We start from the raw sequence: 17,178 nt of genomic DNA, 5'->3' as shown, positions 1-17,178 counted from the left end.
CATACTTAGTCCAAATAGAAAATATTTTTATTTGCAGTTGTATTTTTAAAATAAGTTTTGCCTGCTATAGATTTAAAAATGAAACTTTGGGAGAATACTTGTGTTTTGACTTTTATAATGTGAGCTAGTATATATTTTTGTCTGGTAATTTATGACTGCAGTTCAGATTGCAGATGATATACATTGGCCTTTTATTTCTGTGCTTATCTATGCTTATTTCTCTACTTGGCTCTAGAAATAGGCAAAATGCAGATTTGTCATAGAATCCCTTGGCATATTTGCTCGAGCCAAAAAATGCTAAGTGGAAAGACACTGATGGATCAGAGAAGAAACCTGTAGTTGAATATTTGAGCCCTCAAACTGATTTCTCTCTAGCAGGATATATAAAATAAGAATAATATTGCTTGAGCTTACCCAGTTTACATAGGAAGATATTTACTATTATTTTAATAAGGTGGATGTAACCTACAAATGGATAAACTTTCTTAAACTGCAGGTGACATGCTGCGTCTACGGACTGTCTTAGAAGCAATTCAGAAGAACATCCATTCCTCTTCCTTGATCTTCAAACTGGCTCAGGATGCTTTTAAGATTGCCACACCTGCTGATAGTAATGCTGACACCACACTACTTAATGTGGCACTGGAGTTGGGGCTACAAGTAAGGATATTAATAATCATCAGGAAAAATGAATAATTTTCAGATCTTTAGAGTAAGTTGGAAGCTTTGAAGGTTAATGAAATGTCCATATTAGCCAAAGAAAAAGCCTGCTGAGTTGTGCTCTTAAGCGCTAATCCTGCTCTCTTACAGGATTTCGGGCATACTGGTCATTTAAATCAGGGATCCCCAACTCCTGGGCCGCGGCCCAGTACCAGGCCACAGTCCATTGGGAACCAGGCTGCACAAGCAGCAGACAATCATGTGCAAAGCCCATTTGTGTGAGCAGTGTTCATTCATGCCCACTCTTTGTGCAAATGGCGCCTGCCACTCACACAGAAGCATCCACTCTCCCGCCCTGCCGCTCCCACTGGTCCACAAAACCAGAAACATTGGAGGACCTCTGATTTGAATAATTAAACCACCACACATTTCTCAACTGAAAAATTCAGAATGGGACTTTATGCTTCCCACGTGGCATCCAATCTAGGCAGTTTATGAAGCTAGTGTCAGGCCTGCAGTTATATTCCTTTTTAGGATCTTTGGCCTGCCGCACTCTCTTTTATTTCACTGTGCTGTTTCTTTAGTGTAATAGTTGGGAGGGGAGAATAGAAAGGAATAGAATTGTGGAATGTGTTGTTGTCATTCTTTTCTAGAAGCCAAGGTCATCTTTTGTCTCCGCACCTCTGCATCTGACCGGGTGGGTGGAAATACCAGCGTGGCTGAAGAAGATTGGACCATGTAATGGATTTATGGGTGTGGGGATAAGATCATGAACTTTCAACTGGGTGAAATCCCAGGAAGTTTTCAGATTTGGGATTTCCACAGATGTGCCAACATGTCTGTCTTATTAAATTGGAACTTTAAGGATAGCTCTGCCTTGGACTCTGATTTAATTCTGCATTATATTTGGAATGCTGACAGCTAGTAGCCAAACCTGTTAATCTTTCACAGGTTGAAACCACTTAAGGTGTTATGATATGCTGATCTAGGGGAATGCAACCATTTCTTAGGATATCCCTGGTAGGTGAAAAAAACATTTTCTACTCATTTCTACTGTTGCAGGTGATGCGCATGACTTTATCAACATTGAACTGGAGACGGAGGGAGATGGTGCGATGGCTGGTGACCTGTGCTACAGAAGTTGGTAGGTATTTTCACAAACCCATGCTTAAAATGAAGACTGCAGCCTAGAGCGAGCCTAATTCAGCCTTCCTCAACATTGGCTTGAGATTCTGGGAGCTTTAATTCCCCAAACACCAGGAAGGTAATGCACATGTAGCATGTTCTGCTCATCCAAAAGATATTAAGATGCTATTGGGCACCAGAGTCAAATATGGATGATAACTAATATCCAAATTCATGACAAAGATAAGTGATTTCTAATTCATATAGTCTATTTCTCCCAATATTGATTCCCTAGGTAGCAAATATCGAAAGATTTAATTATAAGGAAAACACACCAAATGAAGATAGGATAAGATACACTATATGACATTTCCCAATTGAATTCGTTAAGTAGCTCAAATTATAGCAATCCTTTTAATCTTTTCATTATGGAGCTCAAACATTCATTGTAAAAAAAAAAGAGAGGTCATCTCCTACAAGTTAGTGCTAAACTAGACTGCTACTTTCAAAACAGCAAAAGAGACAAAAATATAATTGACTGCAATATTGGTCCCCTGACAGAATTATGGCCTTGGTGCTATAGGTCCAATCTGATGAAAAATAAAATACAATTAGTGCTCAGTTTACTTACTACCCTTGTGTGTACCTTGCTAGTCCTTCCCTACTGGTTGAGCAGTTCATGATTCTTTCTTGCAGGTGTTCGCGCGCTGGTCAGCATCTTGCAGAGTTGGTATTCACTCTTTACCCCTACTGAAGCAACTAGCATAGTAGCAGCAACAGTGATGTCCCACAGTACCATCCTGCGGCTCAGCCTGGACTATCCACAGCGCGAAGAACTGGCTAGTTGTGCTCGCACACTGGCCCTGCAGTGTGCCATGAAGGATCCACAAAACTGTGCGCTCTCGGCTCTTACCCTTTGTGAGAAGGACCACATCGCTTTCGAGACCGCTTACCAAATTGTTATAGATGCTGCATCCACTGGCATGACTTATTCCCAACTGTTCACCATTGCACGGTATATGGAGCACCGCGGGTACCCATTGCGGGCCTTCAAGCTGGCCTCCCTTGCCATGACACACCTCAACCTTGCCTATAACCAGGACACACACCCTGCCATCAATGATGTGCTTTGGGCATGTGCACTCAGCCATTCCCTTGGGAAGAATGAGCTGGCCGCTATTATTCCATTGGTAGTAAAGAGCGTGCACTGTGCCACAGTGCTATCTGACATTCTGCGCCGCTGCACCATGACAGCGCCAGGCCTTGCTGGCATCCCTGGCCGCAGGAACTCTGGGAAACTGATGTCAACGGACAAAGCACCTTTGCGCCAACTGCTGGATGCTACAATAAACGCTTACATCAATACCACACACTCCCGTCTTACCCACATCAGCCCACGGCATTATGGGGAGTTTATTGAGTTTCTGAGCAAAGCTCGAGAGACTTTCCTGCTTGCTCAGGATGGCCACATTCAGTTTGCGCAGTTCATAGACAACCTTAAGCAGATCTATAAGGGCAAGAAGAAGCTTATGTTGCTAGTGCGAGAACGATTTGGTTGAACTTCTGCGTTAGGGGGAAAAGGGAAGAAGAAATCCTGATCATTGTTGGAGGAATCATGCTCATCAGGCAAGACTAACTGTAGTTTTCATCATAGAAAATCTCCCAATTCTTTGAGGAACATAAACCAAAAGTAGCATGACAGGAAGAGTTTGCTTTCCAATGACCACTTATTTGCAAACACTTCAGCAATACCAAAAGGCTAACTAGGAAACTGAATACCTCTCTCCCAAACAGCATGGTGGATGGAGGCAGAAAAGCAACCAATATGGAAGCACATTACTCAGCCTCTTGCGCTGCCATCTGGGTTCTCAGCTGGTGGGTTTTGAGGTCTGCATCCTCCATAACTGGTGTCACCATTTAGTGCAGCCTTCTCCAACTTGGTTACCCATCAGATTTGCCAGACTTCAATTTGCTTGGCTGGGGAATAGGATGAGTTGACTCCAGAGTAACTGGGACGAGGGAGGGGGCGGTAATAGGCCGGGGGGTTGGTTTAGTATGTGTGCAAGCGTGTAAGTATGAAAATCCTTAATTAAAAAAAAACTAATGTTAACGGTTCTCAGGGATTGCTTTACTAAAAGTAACAGAAGCATTTATGATACTGTAAATACAATAGTATATGTGTCAATTATTAAATTGTAAAGTTTTAATTATTTATAATTATTCTTTTTGTTTGTTTTTGTTTGTTTGGGGATACTTGAAAAGTGTTGTGGTCTGGGCTAAGCATTTCCAAACTTGAGAAATATTAACGTTTCTCAGGTTTTACACCCCAGAATTGTTGGCAAAAAAAAAAAAGTGGGTGGGGTTTGACTAATGGAAAATAAACAAAAGCTTGAGCAGACCTACACACAACCTTGGAAGAGAGGAGACCAAGGTGGCAACCGCAAAGCCAGATACACCTCAGCATTTCAAGGCCATCAGGGTGTGGACTTGGCCCGCTGGCTATAAGCCACAGCACATTACTTGACTCTGCTACTTCGTACCATGGTTCCAAATGTGGCGTACAAAATGACCCCAGGAAGCTGGAACAAAACTGTGAGCCGGTTGAGCCCATAGTGTAAAATGCTCTATTTTTGGCCTCCAAATGCAAACCATTTGATTTGTGCAAGAGTTGTATTACTCTGTGAATTTAGAAAGGGTTCTATTTTTATTCTTTTGTCATCTGAGCAGCAGGAGGAATTAGTCTGCATGTGTCTTTATTTTGAACTTTATTTCAAAAACTACTGTCTTTGCTGGCCTCTGCTTAGGTTGGTGCCTTCTTGAGGACAGCTTTCTGCCATAGTTTCTGCTACTTTATCTCCTACTACTGCTTTGCATCCATCTGAATGTTTATTCGGTCCAATGAAATGGAGTGAAGCAGAAGCAAAATAGTTTTTCCCCTTTTCTAAATGTCTTTGTATTCCCCTGTTCCGATGCATCTTAGTTTTAAAAGGGGCAGGGTGGGAATGGATGGGGCAGGGGTTAAGATGAAGCGTAGTTTAGAAAATGTGGATTAAAATTACGTACTGTCTGACTCCACTTTTGTTTTTGTTTAAAAAAAAAATCCTGAGAAACTGGTTCGAAGACCAGACAAGCCCTACTCACCCAGTATTTGTTGCCATAAAAGTATCATTCTTCTGTCTCTTTATTTTGTATGTACAACTTCTTGATCTGATGTTTAATAAAAAAAAAAAAGGAAGACTTCGTTGTATCACTCTACCCCTTTTGGTATCAGTCCATTAATGCTGCCAGTTCGAAATCATAAAATGGATAGCCATTTAAAGACAATCTGTGCTGCTGCTGAGATGGGATTAGAGCAGGGGTCGGTAACCTTAAACACTCAAAGAGCCATTTGGACCCATTTCACACAGAAAACACCGGGAGCCACAAAACCCTTCCTGTGCCTGACTATTTCCTGAGCGGCTACAAAACTAGCGTATGTAGTTGAATTAAATGTTCTGTTTTCTTCTGAAACTTTTCTTTTCTTGGATTTATCCACGGTTGGCCTACCGGGGGTTGAAAAGCTTAATAAATCACACGCCGGCAAGGGTTGCACATTGGCAGTTGTGATGCATATTTTGAGTGACAGGGAGCCGCAGCAGAAGGATGAAAGAGCCACATGCGGCTCCAGACCTGACCCCTGGACTACAGAGAGGTTACCGTTCCATGTAACTGGAAGCGAGGGGATATAGTTCTTCCTTTTTTTGATATAAACAATATAATTTGCATATAAGCTAAAAGGGGACCGATTAACCCTTTCTCAGACACAAGATACTTAACCTGCAGAAGCAGCAGACCATTCAGGCATATGCATGAGGCATAGCTCCTCCTCAGATGTTTTGAATTACTCCCCACATCAACAGCCCCACTCTTGCGGCACATCTGACTATTAAAAACAATCCAAGTAATTAAAAAAAAGTTTCTGCAAGAAACAGATGGGTAGGAAGCAAGACAAGACAGCCAATTCCTATGGAGAAGGGCAGATGAAGTTCAATTACAATAAAAAAGTGTTCACTAATTGTTGGAGGCATTCAAGATTAGTTTTGTAATCAGTCGGAGCAATTTGGGGATAAAAAGTACACAGTTGGGGAAGTATATGTTTCATAATGAATCCATTTTCTACAGTAGAGACTGAGAAGAAGATAACGTATGTGTGAAAAGCCTGCACTCCCCAGCTTCTTTTGCCAGTTCCTGCCACAGCCTTTGTAGCTAATTACACCGAAATCCTTTTCAGGATGTAACCTCTCAATAACAGTTACATTTGCTGAGCAGATGATCCATTTCTTTTCTTTTCACTTAAGGACTGTTTTCTCCGAGTCTCCTAAGAACATTTGTTCAGATTGCAGGAATGCATGTGCACAGCATCCACAAAAGCCCCTACGTGTTCTGGATCGATGTCAGGATAGAGGCCATGGCCCAAGTTGGCAATGTAACGCTGGGAGCCAAAGCCTTCTAACATCTTTTTCACCAGCTCCCCAATCTTCTCCTGTGGGAAGTGAAAAATGATTAAGCAGACCAGATAGCAATAGGAATAGGAACAGCATTTAGACTTCTATATCGCTTTATAGTGCTTTACACTCCACTCTAAACAGTTTACAGAGGGGTGGAAGCAGCGCCTTAAAGCCAACTTTGGTTGTTTCCATAACAAAAACATGGTTTGAAGTCATTGATTGGTTACTTGGTCCACAGCAGAGAAAAATGGCAACAGGTCTTTGACCTTCATCAACCTATAAGCAAGATTTTATTTACAATAGGAAATAACTGATAATTGGGTTAGGATTTGAAAATGGTCTTTACTTTAACTTCTTAGTCCATGAAAGGCCTTGGTTACTTGTTTCTTTTTACCAAAAAAAGAGACAAGAACATGAATTTTCAAACTTTTTCAAGTTGGAGAATAGATTTTAAAAAAATAAAGTCCCAGAACCCGTAATCAAGAAGGGTGGGGCTTTTGAATGTCAGCAAGCAAGTCCTGCAACACGATTATTCCTTAGTGGCTAAGAGGAGAAAAACTCTTTTCATAAAGGGCCAAGGGCAGGAGGATTTGGGCTGGAGCCCATCTTTGGAAACTTCTCTCTAGCAGTGTGTGTTCTGTTCTCTGTGCGTGTTTTTTTCCCTCCTACTCTCCACAAGGGACTAAGGTTAAATTCTCTGCCAGGGAATTTCCCCCTCCCCTTTAATAAATACCTTGTAAAGAATTTTTCTTCCTTTGACCAGCAGACCCCATTCAATTTCCATAGAACCCAGGTAGAAAACAAGTGAATTTATATAAGAAGCCACTGGCTGCAGAAGTGAGTATAACCTGATTGTTTACAGGTTAATGCATGTTTCCTTACCTTGGATGCATATAGAGCACATGGATCTAAATTCCCTTGTAAGGTAACGTTTTTTCCTGTCCGCTTGCTGAATTGGGGAAAGAAAACATTACATTGTATGGAAGGCATGTAACTAAGATAAAATTACTTGTTGGACTTCATTGCCTCAACATGCAATGATAATCCCTATCCCTATCCCTATCCTATGAAGGACTGTTGCCTGTACAAATCGGAAGAAGTGCTTTTTAGGCAGCGTGGGGTTTGGCTGCTGGATTGGCAGGGCGGAGCTCGGCTCACACTCCCTGCATTATTTCTACCTGAAACTACTAGAGCCCAGCCAGGAGCTGCCTCCGTCCTTCATTAGGGGCTACCTGAATGACCAGCCCATCAGTCGCTATGACAGTCTCGCCAGGAAGTGGAATCTCTGGTATCCTAGATGGAGGAAGTGGAGAAGGAGACCTTTCTGTCCCTTGAGTGGGTCTTCAGGAGTGAGCTGGAGAAGTTGTCAAGACTCAACCACCCAACAAACAGTAGTTCCTCGACTTATGACCACAACTCCCCTGCCAAGGGAGCCATGTCGAACACCGGCCGCAGCCCCCTGCCCACCGTGATGGAGAACCTGGAGCAGGACGTTAAAAGCTGCATGACGGTAGCAGAAATTTTTCAGTTCCTGAAACTAACATCTATTAAAGATCACCAGTGGCACATCCAGGCATGCTGCATTCCTACTGGCGAAGGAGAGGGAGGACGAGGACGATGAGAAGCCTGTCCCCCCCAGCTATCGCCAGCTGCCCAAGCCGCCTCAGACTTCCTGCGCCGCTTCCAGGCCCCACAGAGGACAACAAGGAGAACGAGGAACTTCCCCCCCCCCAAACTACCACTGGCTCCAGCCGCCTTGGACTCATGCTGAGCGCCTTCCCTGCGGGTTCGGACGAAGGTCCTTCCCTGCAGAGCTCGGAGAAGGGCCCGGTTTCAGGCCAGGGTTCGGGAAACAGCAGAGGAGAGCCCCGTGCGGGAGCTGAAGACCCGGAGGACGCTGACCCGAGATCTCCCCCAAGCGGGCATTTTTTAGCTGGTTTGTTGGGTGTATGAGTGTATGAATGTGAGAGAAAATGTGCCCACTTTTAATTTAATTATTGTATTATTGTATTTTAATAACTATTGTGGGGTGTGTCTGAAGAGAGTGTTTGATTGGTGAGTATGATAGGATCGGGAGTGCGACCTGGAGTCCCCTCCACTGAGTGCAGAAGCAGAAGTGGATGGGGGCCCAGACTCGCCTCCCATCCTGGAGTGAATGGTACGCATGGCCTGCCGGGAAGAATGGGGGCCATAGGGGAGGGGGGATCTACGGGGAGGGGGTTATGTTGGAGCATTTTGGTTATGACTGGGAGGGGCAGATACGACGGGAGCGGTGGGGCTAGCCATTACCGGGGAAGAAGGACTCGCTACATTACAGCGACTCCTTGTTCCAGCCCCTCAGGCTCAACTCAAGGACTTGGTGGCAGAGGAGTTCAGGGCCCTGGTCTCAGGTTGTTGCTGCTAAATGCCAGGTCAGTTGTGAACAAAGCTCACAAAGCTCTCCTCGTCCGGGATTTAATATTAGACGAGGAGGCAGACCTGGCATGTATAACCGAAACCTGGCTGGGCCAAGAGGGAGGAGTCCCCCTCTCAGAAATGTGCCCAGATGGGTCCCAGGTGCTCCACCAACCACGACACCAGAAAAGGGGTGGGGGAGTAGCAGTTATCGTCCGAAGGTCATTAGTTCCTTGCAGGATCCCTGCCCCAGAGATTGTGGGGTGTGAATCTCTTCTCTTGAAATTGGACCTAGGGGTTCAATTGGGCTTGCTGTTGACGTACCTACCTCCCAGCTGCATCACGACAGCCCTGCCTGTGCTGCTAGAGGCAGTAGCCGGGTTGGCGGTGGAGTTCCCCAGACTAATGGTACTGGGGGACTTTAATCTGCCGTCTCTCGGTGAACACTCAGATGGGGCACAGGAGTTCATAGCTTCCATGACAACCATGGACTTGACCCAGGTAGTTGAGGGTCCAACTCATAGAGCAGGACACACGCTTGACCTTGTATTTTTCTCGGGGCAGTGGAGATGTGATCTCGAGTTAAGGGGAATAGAGACCTCGCCCTTGTCATGGTCAGATCACTCCTTGCTGAGGCTTGACTTTAGGACGCTACTCCCCCATTGCAGGGAAGTGGAGCCGACTAAGTGGTTCCGCTCCAGGCGCCTGATGGACCCGGAGGGATTTCAGAGGGAGCTTGGAGAGATACCTGACTCCCTTGTCTGCAATCTGGCTGGGTCTTTGGTCGCTGCCTGGAAAGTTGCGGCGGCTGAAGCATTGGATTGGATTGCGCCTTTGAGGCCTCTCCGCGGCAGTGGATCCAGGAGGGCACCTTGGTTTACCGAGGAACTCCAGGAGATGACGCGCCAAAAGAGACGCCTAGAGTGACGTTGGAGGGCTAGTGACTCTGAATCTGATCAATCACTATTAAGAGCCTTTATTAGGACTTACCTAGTGGCGATACAGGCGGCAAAATGTATACATTTTTCCGCTCTTATTGCGTCCGCGGAATCTCGCCCAGCCGCCCTGTTTAGGGTGACCCGCTCCTTTCTGAAAGGTGAAGAGGCGGGGGAACCCCTGCAGGGAAGAGCTGAGGAGTTCCTTCAGTTTCTGTCGGATAAAATCACTCAGATTCGGACAGACCTGGACTCCGCTTGGGCAGTACCAGCTGAGATGCCGAGGGCTAGTCTTAATCGGATTTTCTGGGATGAGTTTGAAATTGTCACCCCTGAGGAAGTGGACAAGGCCATGGGAACGATGAGTGCCTCCACCTGTTTATTGGACCTGTGCCCCTCCTGGCTGGTTTCAACCAGCAGAGAGGTGACACGAGGCTGGCTCCAGACGATTACTAACGCATTTTTGCAGGAGGGGTCTTTCCCACAACCATTAAAGGAAGCAGTGGTAAGACCCCTCCTCAAGAAGCCTTCCCTGGACCCAGCTATTTTGAAAAACTATCGTCCTGTCTCCAACCTTCCTTTTTTGGGGAAGGTTGTTGAGAAGGTGGTGGAGCTTCAACTCCGATGGACCTTGAATGAAACGGATTATCTAGACTCCTTTCAGTCCGGTTTCAGGCCTGGGTACAGTACGGAAACCGCTTTGGTTGCCCTGACCGATGATCTCTGGTGAGCCAGGGATAGAGGACATTCCTCTATCCTGGTGCTTCTTGACCTCTCAGCGGCCTTCGATACCATCAACCATGGTATCCTTCTGTGACGCCTAGGGGAGGTGGGAGTGAGAGGCACAGTTTTACGGTGGTTCTCCTCTAATTTCTCTGACAGGTCACAGTCGGTGTTGGTCGGGGGGCAAAGGTCGACCCCTAGGCCCCTCAAATGTGGTGTGCCACATGGTTCGGTCTTGTCCCCCCTCCTATTTAACATCTACATGAAGCCGCTGGGTGAGATCATGCGACAGCATGGGATAAAGTACCACCAATACGCAGATGATACTCAACTGTATCTTTCTGCCCCGTGCCAGCTCAGTGTAGTGGCGGACGTGATGTGCGATGCCTGGAGGCTGTTAGGATCTGGATGGGGGTGAACAAACTTGTGCTCAATCGCGATAAGACTGAGTGGCTTTGGATGCTGCCCCCAAAGGACAGCCTAGACAATCCATCCTTAACCCTGGGGGGTGAAAATTTATGCCCCTCAGAGAGGGCAATTTGGGGGTCTTCCTGGATTCGCAGCTGAAACTGGAACATCATCTATCGGCTGTGACCAGGGGGCCCTTTGCCCAGATTCGTCTGGTGCACCAATTGCGGCCCTATTTGTATCGGGAGGCACTTCAAAAGGTTACTCACGCCCTTGTCACCTTAAGGCTGGATTATTGCAATGTGCTCTACATGGGGCTACCCTTGAAAAGCGTTTGGAGACTGCAGCTAGTCCAGAATGCGGCCGCGTGAGCGATATTGGGTGCACCGAAGTACACCCATGTTACATCTGTCCTCCGCGAGCTGCACTTGGCTACCAATTGGTCTCCGGACGCAATTCAAGGTGTTGGTTATTACCTTTAAAGCCCTACATGGCTTAGGGCCAATGTACCTTCGTGACCGCCTACTGCCACATACCTCCCAGCGGCCAGTAAGATCCCACAGATTGGGCCTCCTTCAGATGCCATCAGCCAGACAGTGTCGGCTGGTGGGCCCCTGGAGGAGAGCCTTCTCTTTGGCTGCTCCGACTCTTTGGAATCAGCTACCCCCAGAGATCCGGACCATACCCACTCTCATGGCCTTCAGGAAAGCTGTAAAAACCTGGCTGTTCCGGCAGGCCTGGGGCTGTTGACCTCATTGTTGAGGTCCAGCCCCGATTAGAATGAATGTATGTGGTGTTGTGATTTTAAACTGCCTTTTTTTTCTCTTTTTCTCTCTCTCTTTTTTTTTTGTAAGCCGCCCGGAGTCCTTCGGGATTGGGCGGCATATAAATTTTGATAATAAATAAATAAATAAGATAACTCCTAAATAAAAGACAAGCTATCAGTCAAATCCACCCATCCATCCATCCGTCTCTGACTAACTGCTGAAGCAGAGGAAATTACCCACAAAAGCAAGACTTAGGTAGCTGAGTGAAAACAGAGCATTACTAATTTCCCTATATAGTACTTTATTTTTTATTTCTAATTAGAAAAAATAAGGCACCATTTTTTTATTTTGTAAACAGAGAGCAATAAAACATTATGTCCTATCTGTTACACTGTATCAGCCTAACCTGTCCTAGAAAACTCATCTCTACGCAAGGGTAATATTTCATGCACAACCTATGATGGATATCTTTCCTTAAGTCTTAGCTTCAGCTACCATCCCTTTATTTTTCAAGTATCCTATGTGATAGGGATTTGACTTTTATCACAAGCTACTCTATTATTGCAAAACTGAGGAAGTATGCCATTAGAAGAGATGACACCCATACAGAGTTCCCAAGAGAATATAACCCATTTCTCACCGAGCCTCTTGAGGACACATGGTCCAGTCCAGGCTAACCACGTCGTACCCAGATTGTGCCAAATCCTCCAGTGCATAGTGGGCATTCTTAGCAAAGATGATCTAGTGGATAGAGAGAAGAGGAGAAGATAGAAAACAACTAGTATTATATGGACAGGGTTACAAACGCTTGGTAACATAGGAACTCAAATTTTGCATGAAATAAAGTTACATTATGTCATGGCTTAAAAATTATGCATAGTAATATGTTTATTTGAATATTATCCTTTTTTTCCTAGTTAGGCATTAGAGAGGATGAAAAAAGATGCTTCTATAAAAAGTAGTGGAAGTGCAAACCTATTGTCCACCACCTCTGATTAGGGAAAAACTACACTGTAAAACTAATCTTTGAAATATCAGCTTTACTCTCAGTTATGATTTGAGGGGAGAAGGGAACTGTTCTACTTTAACATCCCAATTCTTTCATTTGGAAATGTATATTTCTATACTAAAATATGTTCTTCATATTTTTATAACGTTTTGATAAGTCAGGAAAAAGTTCTGACAAAGGAGATTGAAGGAATAGAAAAAAAGAATAAAGTTTATTCTCTTTTATTGGCTACTATATCAGGGTAGCTATGAATTTTCTGGCAACCGCAGAGGCTACAAATTTTTTGTATTAGTTGCTGGAGTCCATAACTAACTGTACTGCTATCCTACTTGCAAGCACTCCATAGCCATCTGAATATTGGATTACGTAGGTTTTTAGTATGATCCAGGTCTTTTTACCGGCACCTATATTTTTCTCTCTTCTACCTTTATGTTTTCTAGAAAATGTATGTAAATGGTCTTTCAATCATTGAGAAAAGCATATGATGGGTGAAATGAGCTTCTGGATTCTACAAAAATGTGATATTTGCCTTTAAAATAAATAAAACGCTGTCATTCTGGACAGAATTGCTATAAATTCTGGGTAATAATTCAGAAAAAAAGCAGAAGGAAACAGTCCCATCTCTTACCATTGGCACCGCAGGGAGAGCATTTTCTTGTAGCTTATTCTTCACACCTTTGGCAATGGACCGAATGAACGGGAGGGCAAACTCTGCAAACTGGACTGGCCCCAGATGTCCTGCGTGGGACTCAAAAATCTGCAGAGCCTGACAAAAAAAGACGAGCAGAGAACCAGAATCACTTCCTGGTTAACGGCTATTCTCCCTCTCTCCTTTCACTTATCTGTAAGGCCCTCCCCACTGTACAAGGTATTCACTCTATTCTGTCCTAGCCTAGAAATATCATTCTAGGGTTCTTCAACTGGAACAAATCTAAGTTTCAATTGCCTTTGGGTGCACCAAAAATGTATTAAGGAGAAAATTACACCAGAAAACCCTCAGGTAGTATTATCCATTGTTCATGTTTTTGTTGAAGGTTTAGTTCCAGGATTAGATTGTCATATGGTAGCTGCAGTTTTTAATCCTATTCTCGAGTAAAAGAATACAGAGGACAAGGTTGCAGCTCCTATTTATTTGGTATAATACAAGAATGAGTTTTATATAGGCAGAATCTATACCAGTATATTCAAGAAGCCTATCATAATAGCCAGTTATATGGATAGATCTAGGTTTCATCATAATAGTAACTGCAGGCAGTTGAATGAAGGGCAGGACTCGTCAGCAAACTCTTACTGTCCTGGATATATATATATATATATATATATATATATATATGTATATGTATATGTATATGTATATGTATATGTATATGTATATGTATATGTATATGTATATGTATATGTATATGTATATGTATATGTATATGTATATCCATACACACACACACACACACATATAATATATACATACATACATACATATATATGTGTGTGTGTGTGTTTCTGTGTGGTATTTGTGCTGATAAATAAATAAAGGGAGACTAATATAGATCTATTTCAAGCTATTTAGCTCTCATCAGCTAGCCATACCCTTATTGGGATTCGAACCTGGGCTGTATTGCATATTAGGCAGATGTATTAACCACCAAGCCACAGGCTGTCCTCCGTTATCAGCTGAGCCAGGGAGAAAGGTATATATTTAAAGTCACACCCCTGGTATGCCCCAATTATGGGAGGAAGCTATATATATATAGCTATATATATATGTCGTCTCTTGAAACACTTTGGGAAGAATAATAATCTGGGAGGAAAAAAAGAATTTTCTGAAGCTCACAAAGCCAGATCAAAAATCTCGAAAATTGAAAGTGACTGGTATTTTATATAGTAAGTAAGTAAGATCTTTATTACGGTCAAAGACCAGCAATATACATTTGTTTTTACACTATATTAAAAAATACTAATATTAAAATATAATTAAAAAGTATTGACATTAAAAGTGGATAATAACATTATGGTCCAAAGATTGTTAAAGGTATGTCCAGATAATTGGTACAAGCTGGTACTATACTGTAGCCAATTTTTTTCTTATGGACATTGCAGCAGCACAGAACTTTGCCACTGCATACGTGGTAACCGGGTTAGTGTCCTGGAGGAGAAAGCCTAGATAAAAATTGTCTGCCTTTCTCCCTCCCTGGCAATCTCTCTAATAAGGGGAGAATATATGCAGACCTACAAGCTCTGTATAGCTCGCAGTGTAATAGTACATGTAAATTATCTTCCACTTCTCCTTTACCACATATACAAACGTGTTCGGCTGTAGGTGTTCTCTTATACCTGCCCTGGAGGAGTGCTGAAGGAAGAATGTTAAATCTGGCTCTGAAGAAAGCTATTTTTTGTTTTGGAGAGATCAGGTCATTTAGATATCTTGCCGATTCCCACACACCCTGTTTGATTCTGTCCCTACTGTGGAGAGGCAACCTATTTAGTTCTTCTTGGAACTCCATGTCCCTCATTCTATTGATTACTACTTGCTTTGCTTGCTCAAAGCCTAGGGACATTAAGAATAATGGTGAGAGCCCATAAGAGCCCAACTTGTGTCCAATTGCTGGTTTCCAGGGGGAAGGGAAATTGTCAGTCAATACTAGTGGGGACAGTCCCTCTGGAAAGAAATGCATTTTAAGCCAATAAATGATCATCATCTTCCAGGCTCTTACTTGCCTGTCTCAATTCTTAACTGGGCATTTGGAGTTCCATTGGGAAAAGCTAAGATGGCTCGCAGGAATTTTGTTTGAATGGTTTCTAACAAGTTTCTCTTTGCAAGAATTCCTGTTTGTGCCCGTAAATAATTTGTGCCAATGTTTTGGCCTCAAAAATTTTAAGGCAGCAGGTACTAACTGACCTCCACCTGTATAAAAGAAATATTTGATTGCATTTGAGGACCTAATGGCTACTTGCGATGTGTGATCCAGGTGTGCCTTCCATGTCCCTAGACACCAAGGTATCTAAATGTTCTAACCTTTTCCAAACTATATCCTTCCAATTTCCATGAGTATTGGCTTGGTCTTTTAGCAAAAACTAAAAATTTAGATTTATCGAAGTTAAGGACCAGCTTGTTTTGCCTGCAATAGCCAAGCATTGCCCTAATTGCTCTCTTCAGTCCTATGGGGGTTTGTGAAATGATAGCGGCGTCATCAGCATATAAGAGAATTGGCACTTTGCAGTGTGCTAGGTTAGGAGGATGGAAATCAGGGTTCTGTAAAAGATCAATCAGGGGATTAATATAGAAGTTGAAGAGGGAGGGGGACAGGATGCAACCCTGCCGTATCCCTTTTTGTACCCTTACTGAGCTAGTTAAACTCCCTTGGGGATTGCACCTCACTTTCAGGGTGGAATTGGCATACAATTTTTGTATGAGGAAGAGGAAGTGTTTATCGATAGTGGTGCATTTTAACTTCTCCCAGAGAGTGATCCTGGATATTGAATCGAAGGCCTGTTTAAAATCCAGGAAGGCCACAAAAAGAGAGGATTTTTTTTATGTGTGTATTTTTGTACTAAATGGTGGAGTACCAAGATATGATCCACCATCGATCTTCCTTCTCTAAAATCAGCTTGTTCATCTTTGATTATCCCATCTGAAATTAGCCAATCTTGAAGTTTATAATTTATGTTTTTGGCATACAGTTTACTAATAACGCTTAGAAGACTAATGGGTCTGTAGTTGCCTGGGTCATTTCTATTCCCTTTTTTATAAATAGGACGTTGGTCTTACCTGAACGTCTATTTTTGGAGGGGGGGACGGAGTGGTCATGTGTGGGTTTTATCTTAGCCTGATTGGTCCAAAGACTGAGAGCAAAGCTTTAAATACTGGTGCCTTCCAATCCTGGCCCAGATTCTCAAAGCCGAACAGTAGAACTGAAACAACAAAAAAAAAACAACACAACAAACCCCGGGAACCCCCGGGCCCTCCCCTTGGCCCCAACGAACACAACTCAGGGCGGGTCGTGACCACTCCCTCCCCCCTCCGAAAATAGACGTTCAGGTAAGACCAACGTCCTTTTTCCAGAGGAGGGGGAGGGAGTGGTCACGTGTGGGACATATAAAGGTCCCAGGGAGGGAGAACAGGAACCACTAGGGCCCAAGGGGAGCCTCAGCCGCCACCCCCTGCAACACTCTCCGACCAAAGGACGCGTCCGCAGACGCGAAGGCATCCAGACGATAATGTCGGATGAAAGACGTCGGGGAAGGCCAAGCGGCTGCACAACAGATGTCCTCAAACGGGGCCCTCGTGGCCCACGCCGCCGTGGTCACGGCACTCCTGGTAGAATGGGCCGTGATCCCCGATGGGGCCGGCTGACCCGAAGCCCCATAAGCCTCCACAATGGCCTGACGTAGCCAACGGCCAATGGTCGCCGAAGACACTCTCGACCCCAGCGACCCCGGCTGGAAGGAGACAAACAAGGCCTCCGACCTACGGACCTCCCTGGTCCGCCGGAGGTAGATTCGCAGAGCGCGGCGGACATCCAACCGATGCCAGAGGCGTTCCCTGTCATTTGAGGGACCCAGACAAAAGTCGGGCAGGACGATCTCCTGAGCCCTATGAAAGGGGGTATTCACCTTCGGGACGAAGGCCGGGTCAAGGCGAAGCACCACCCTGTCCTGGTGAAAGTGACAAA

At 44.3% G+C, this 17,178-nt stretch overlaps 2 protein-coding genes across 4 annotated transcripts in view; one reads left to right on the top strand and one right to left on the bottom strand.

Moving 5' to 3' along the window:
* ZSWIM5 (zinc finger SWIM-type containing 5) overlaps positions 1-5,152 on the top strand; it is a 156,382-nt gene extending 151,230 nt beyond the window's left edge. Inside the window, exons 12-14 of the mRNA XM_032217476.1 lie at positions 497-660; positions 1,723-1,804; positions 2,482-5,152. Of these exons, the coding sequence (XP_032073367.1) occupies positions 497-660; positions 1,723-1,804; positions 2,482-3,344 (1,109 nt within the window). The 3' untranslated portion in view covers positions 3,345-5,152. The remainder of the gene's footprint in view (positions 1-496; positions 661-1,722; positions 1,805-2,481) is intronic.
* A 145-nt stretch (positions 5,153-5,297) lies between these two features.
* The window catches only part of UROD (uroporphyrinogen decarboxylase), a 34,707-nt gene continuing 22,826 nt past the window's right edge, over positions 5,298-17,178 (bottom strand). For all 3 annotated transcript variants that reach the window (XM_032217473.1, XM_032217474.1, XM_032217475.1), the window contains 4 exons: positions 13,137-13,274; positions 12,140-12,240; positions 7,155-7,221; positions 5,298-6,307 (listed from right to left, as the gene is read on the bottom strand). In XM_032217473.1, coding sequence (XP_032073364.1) covers positions 6,143-6,307; positions 7,155-7,221; positions 12,140-12,240; positions 13,137-13,274 — 471 coding nt within the window. In that variant the 3' untranslated portion in view covers positions 5,298-6,142. The remainder of the gene's footprint in view (positions 6,308-7,154; positions 7,222-12,139; positions 12,241-13,136; positions 13,275-17,178) is intronic.

Source organism: Thamnophis elegans, chromosome 5 (genome assembly GCF_009769535.1).
Source record: "Thamnophis elegans isolate rThaEle1 chromosome 5, rThaEle1.pri, whole genome shotgun sequence".
NCBI lineage: Eukaryota > Metazoa > Chordata > Lepidosauria > Squamata > Colubridae > Thamnophis > Thamnophis elegans.
Note: the sequence above shows the minus strand (reverse complement) of the source record. Positions and strands in the feature narration are given on the sequence as shown.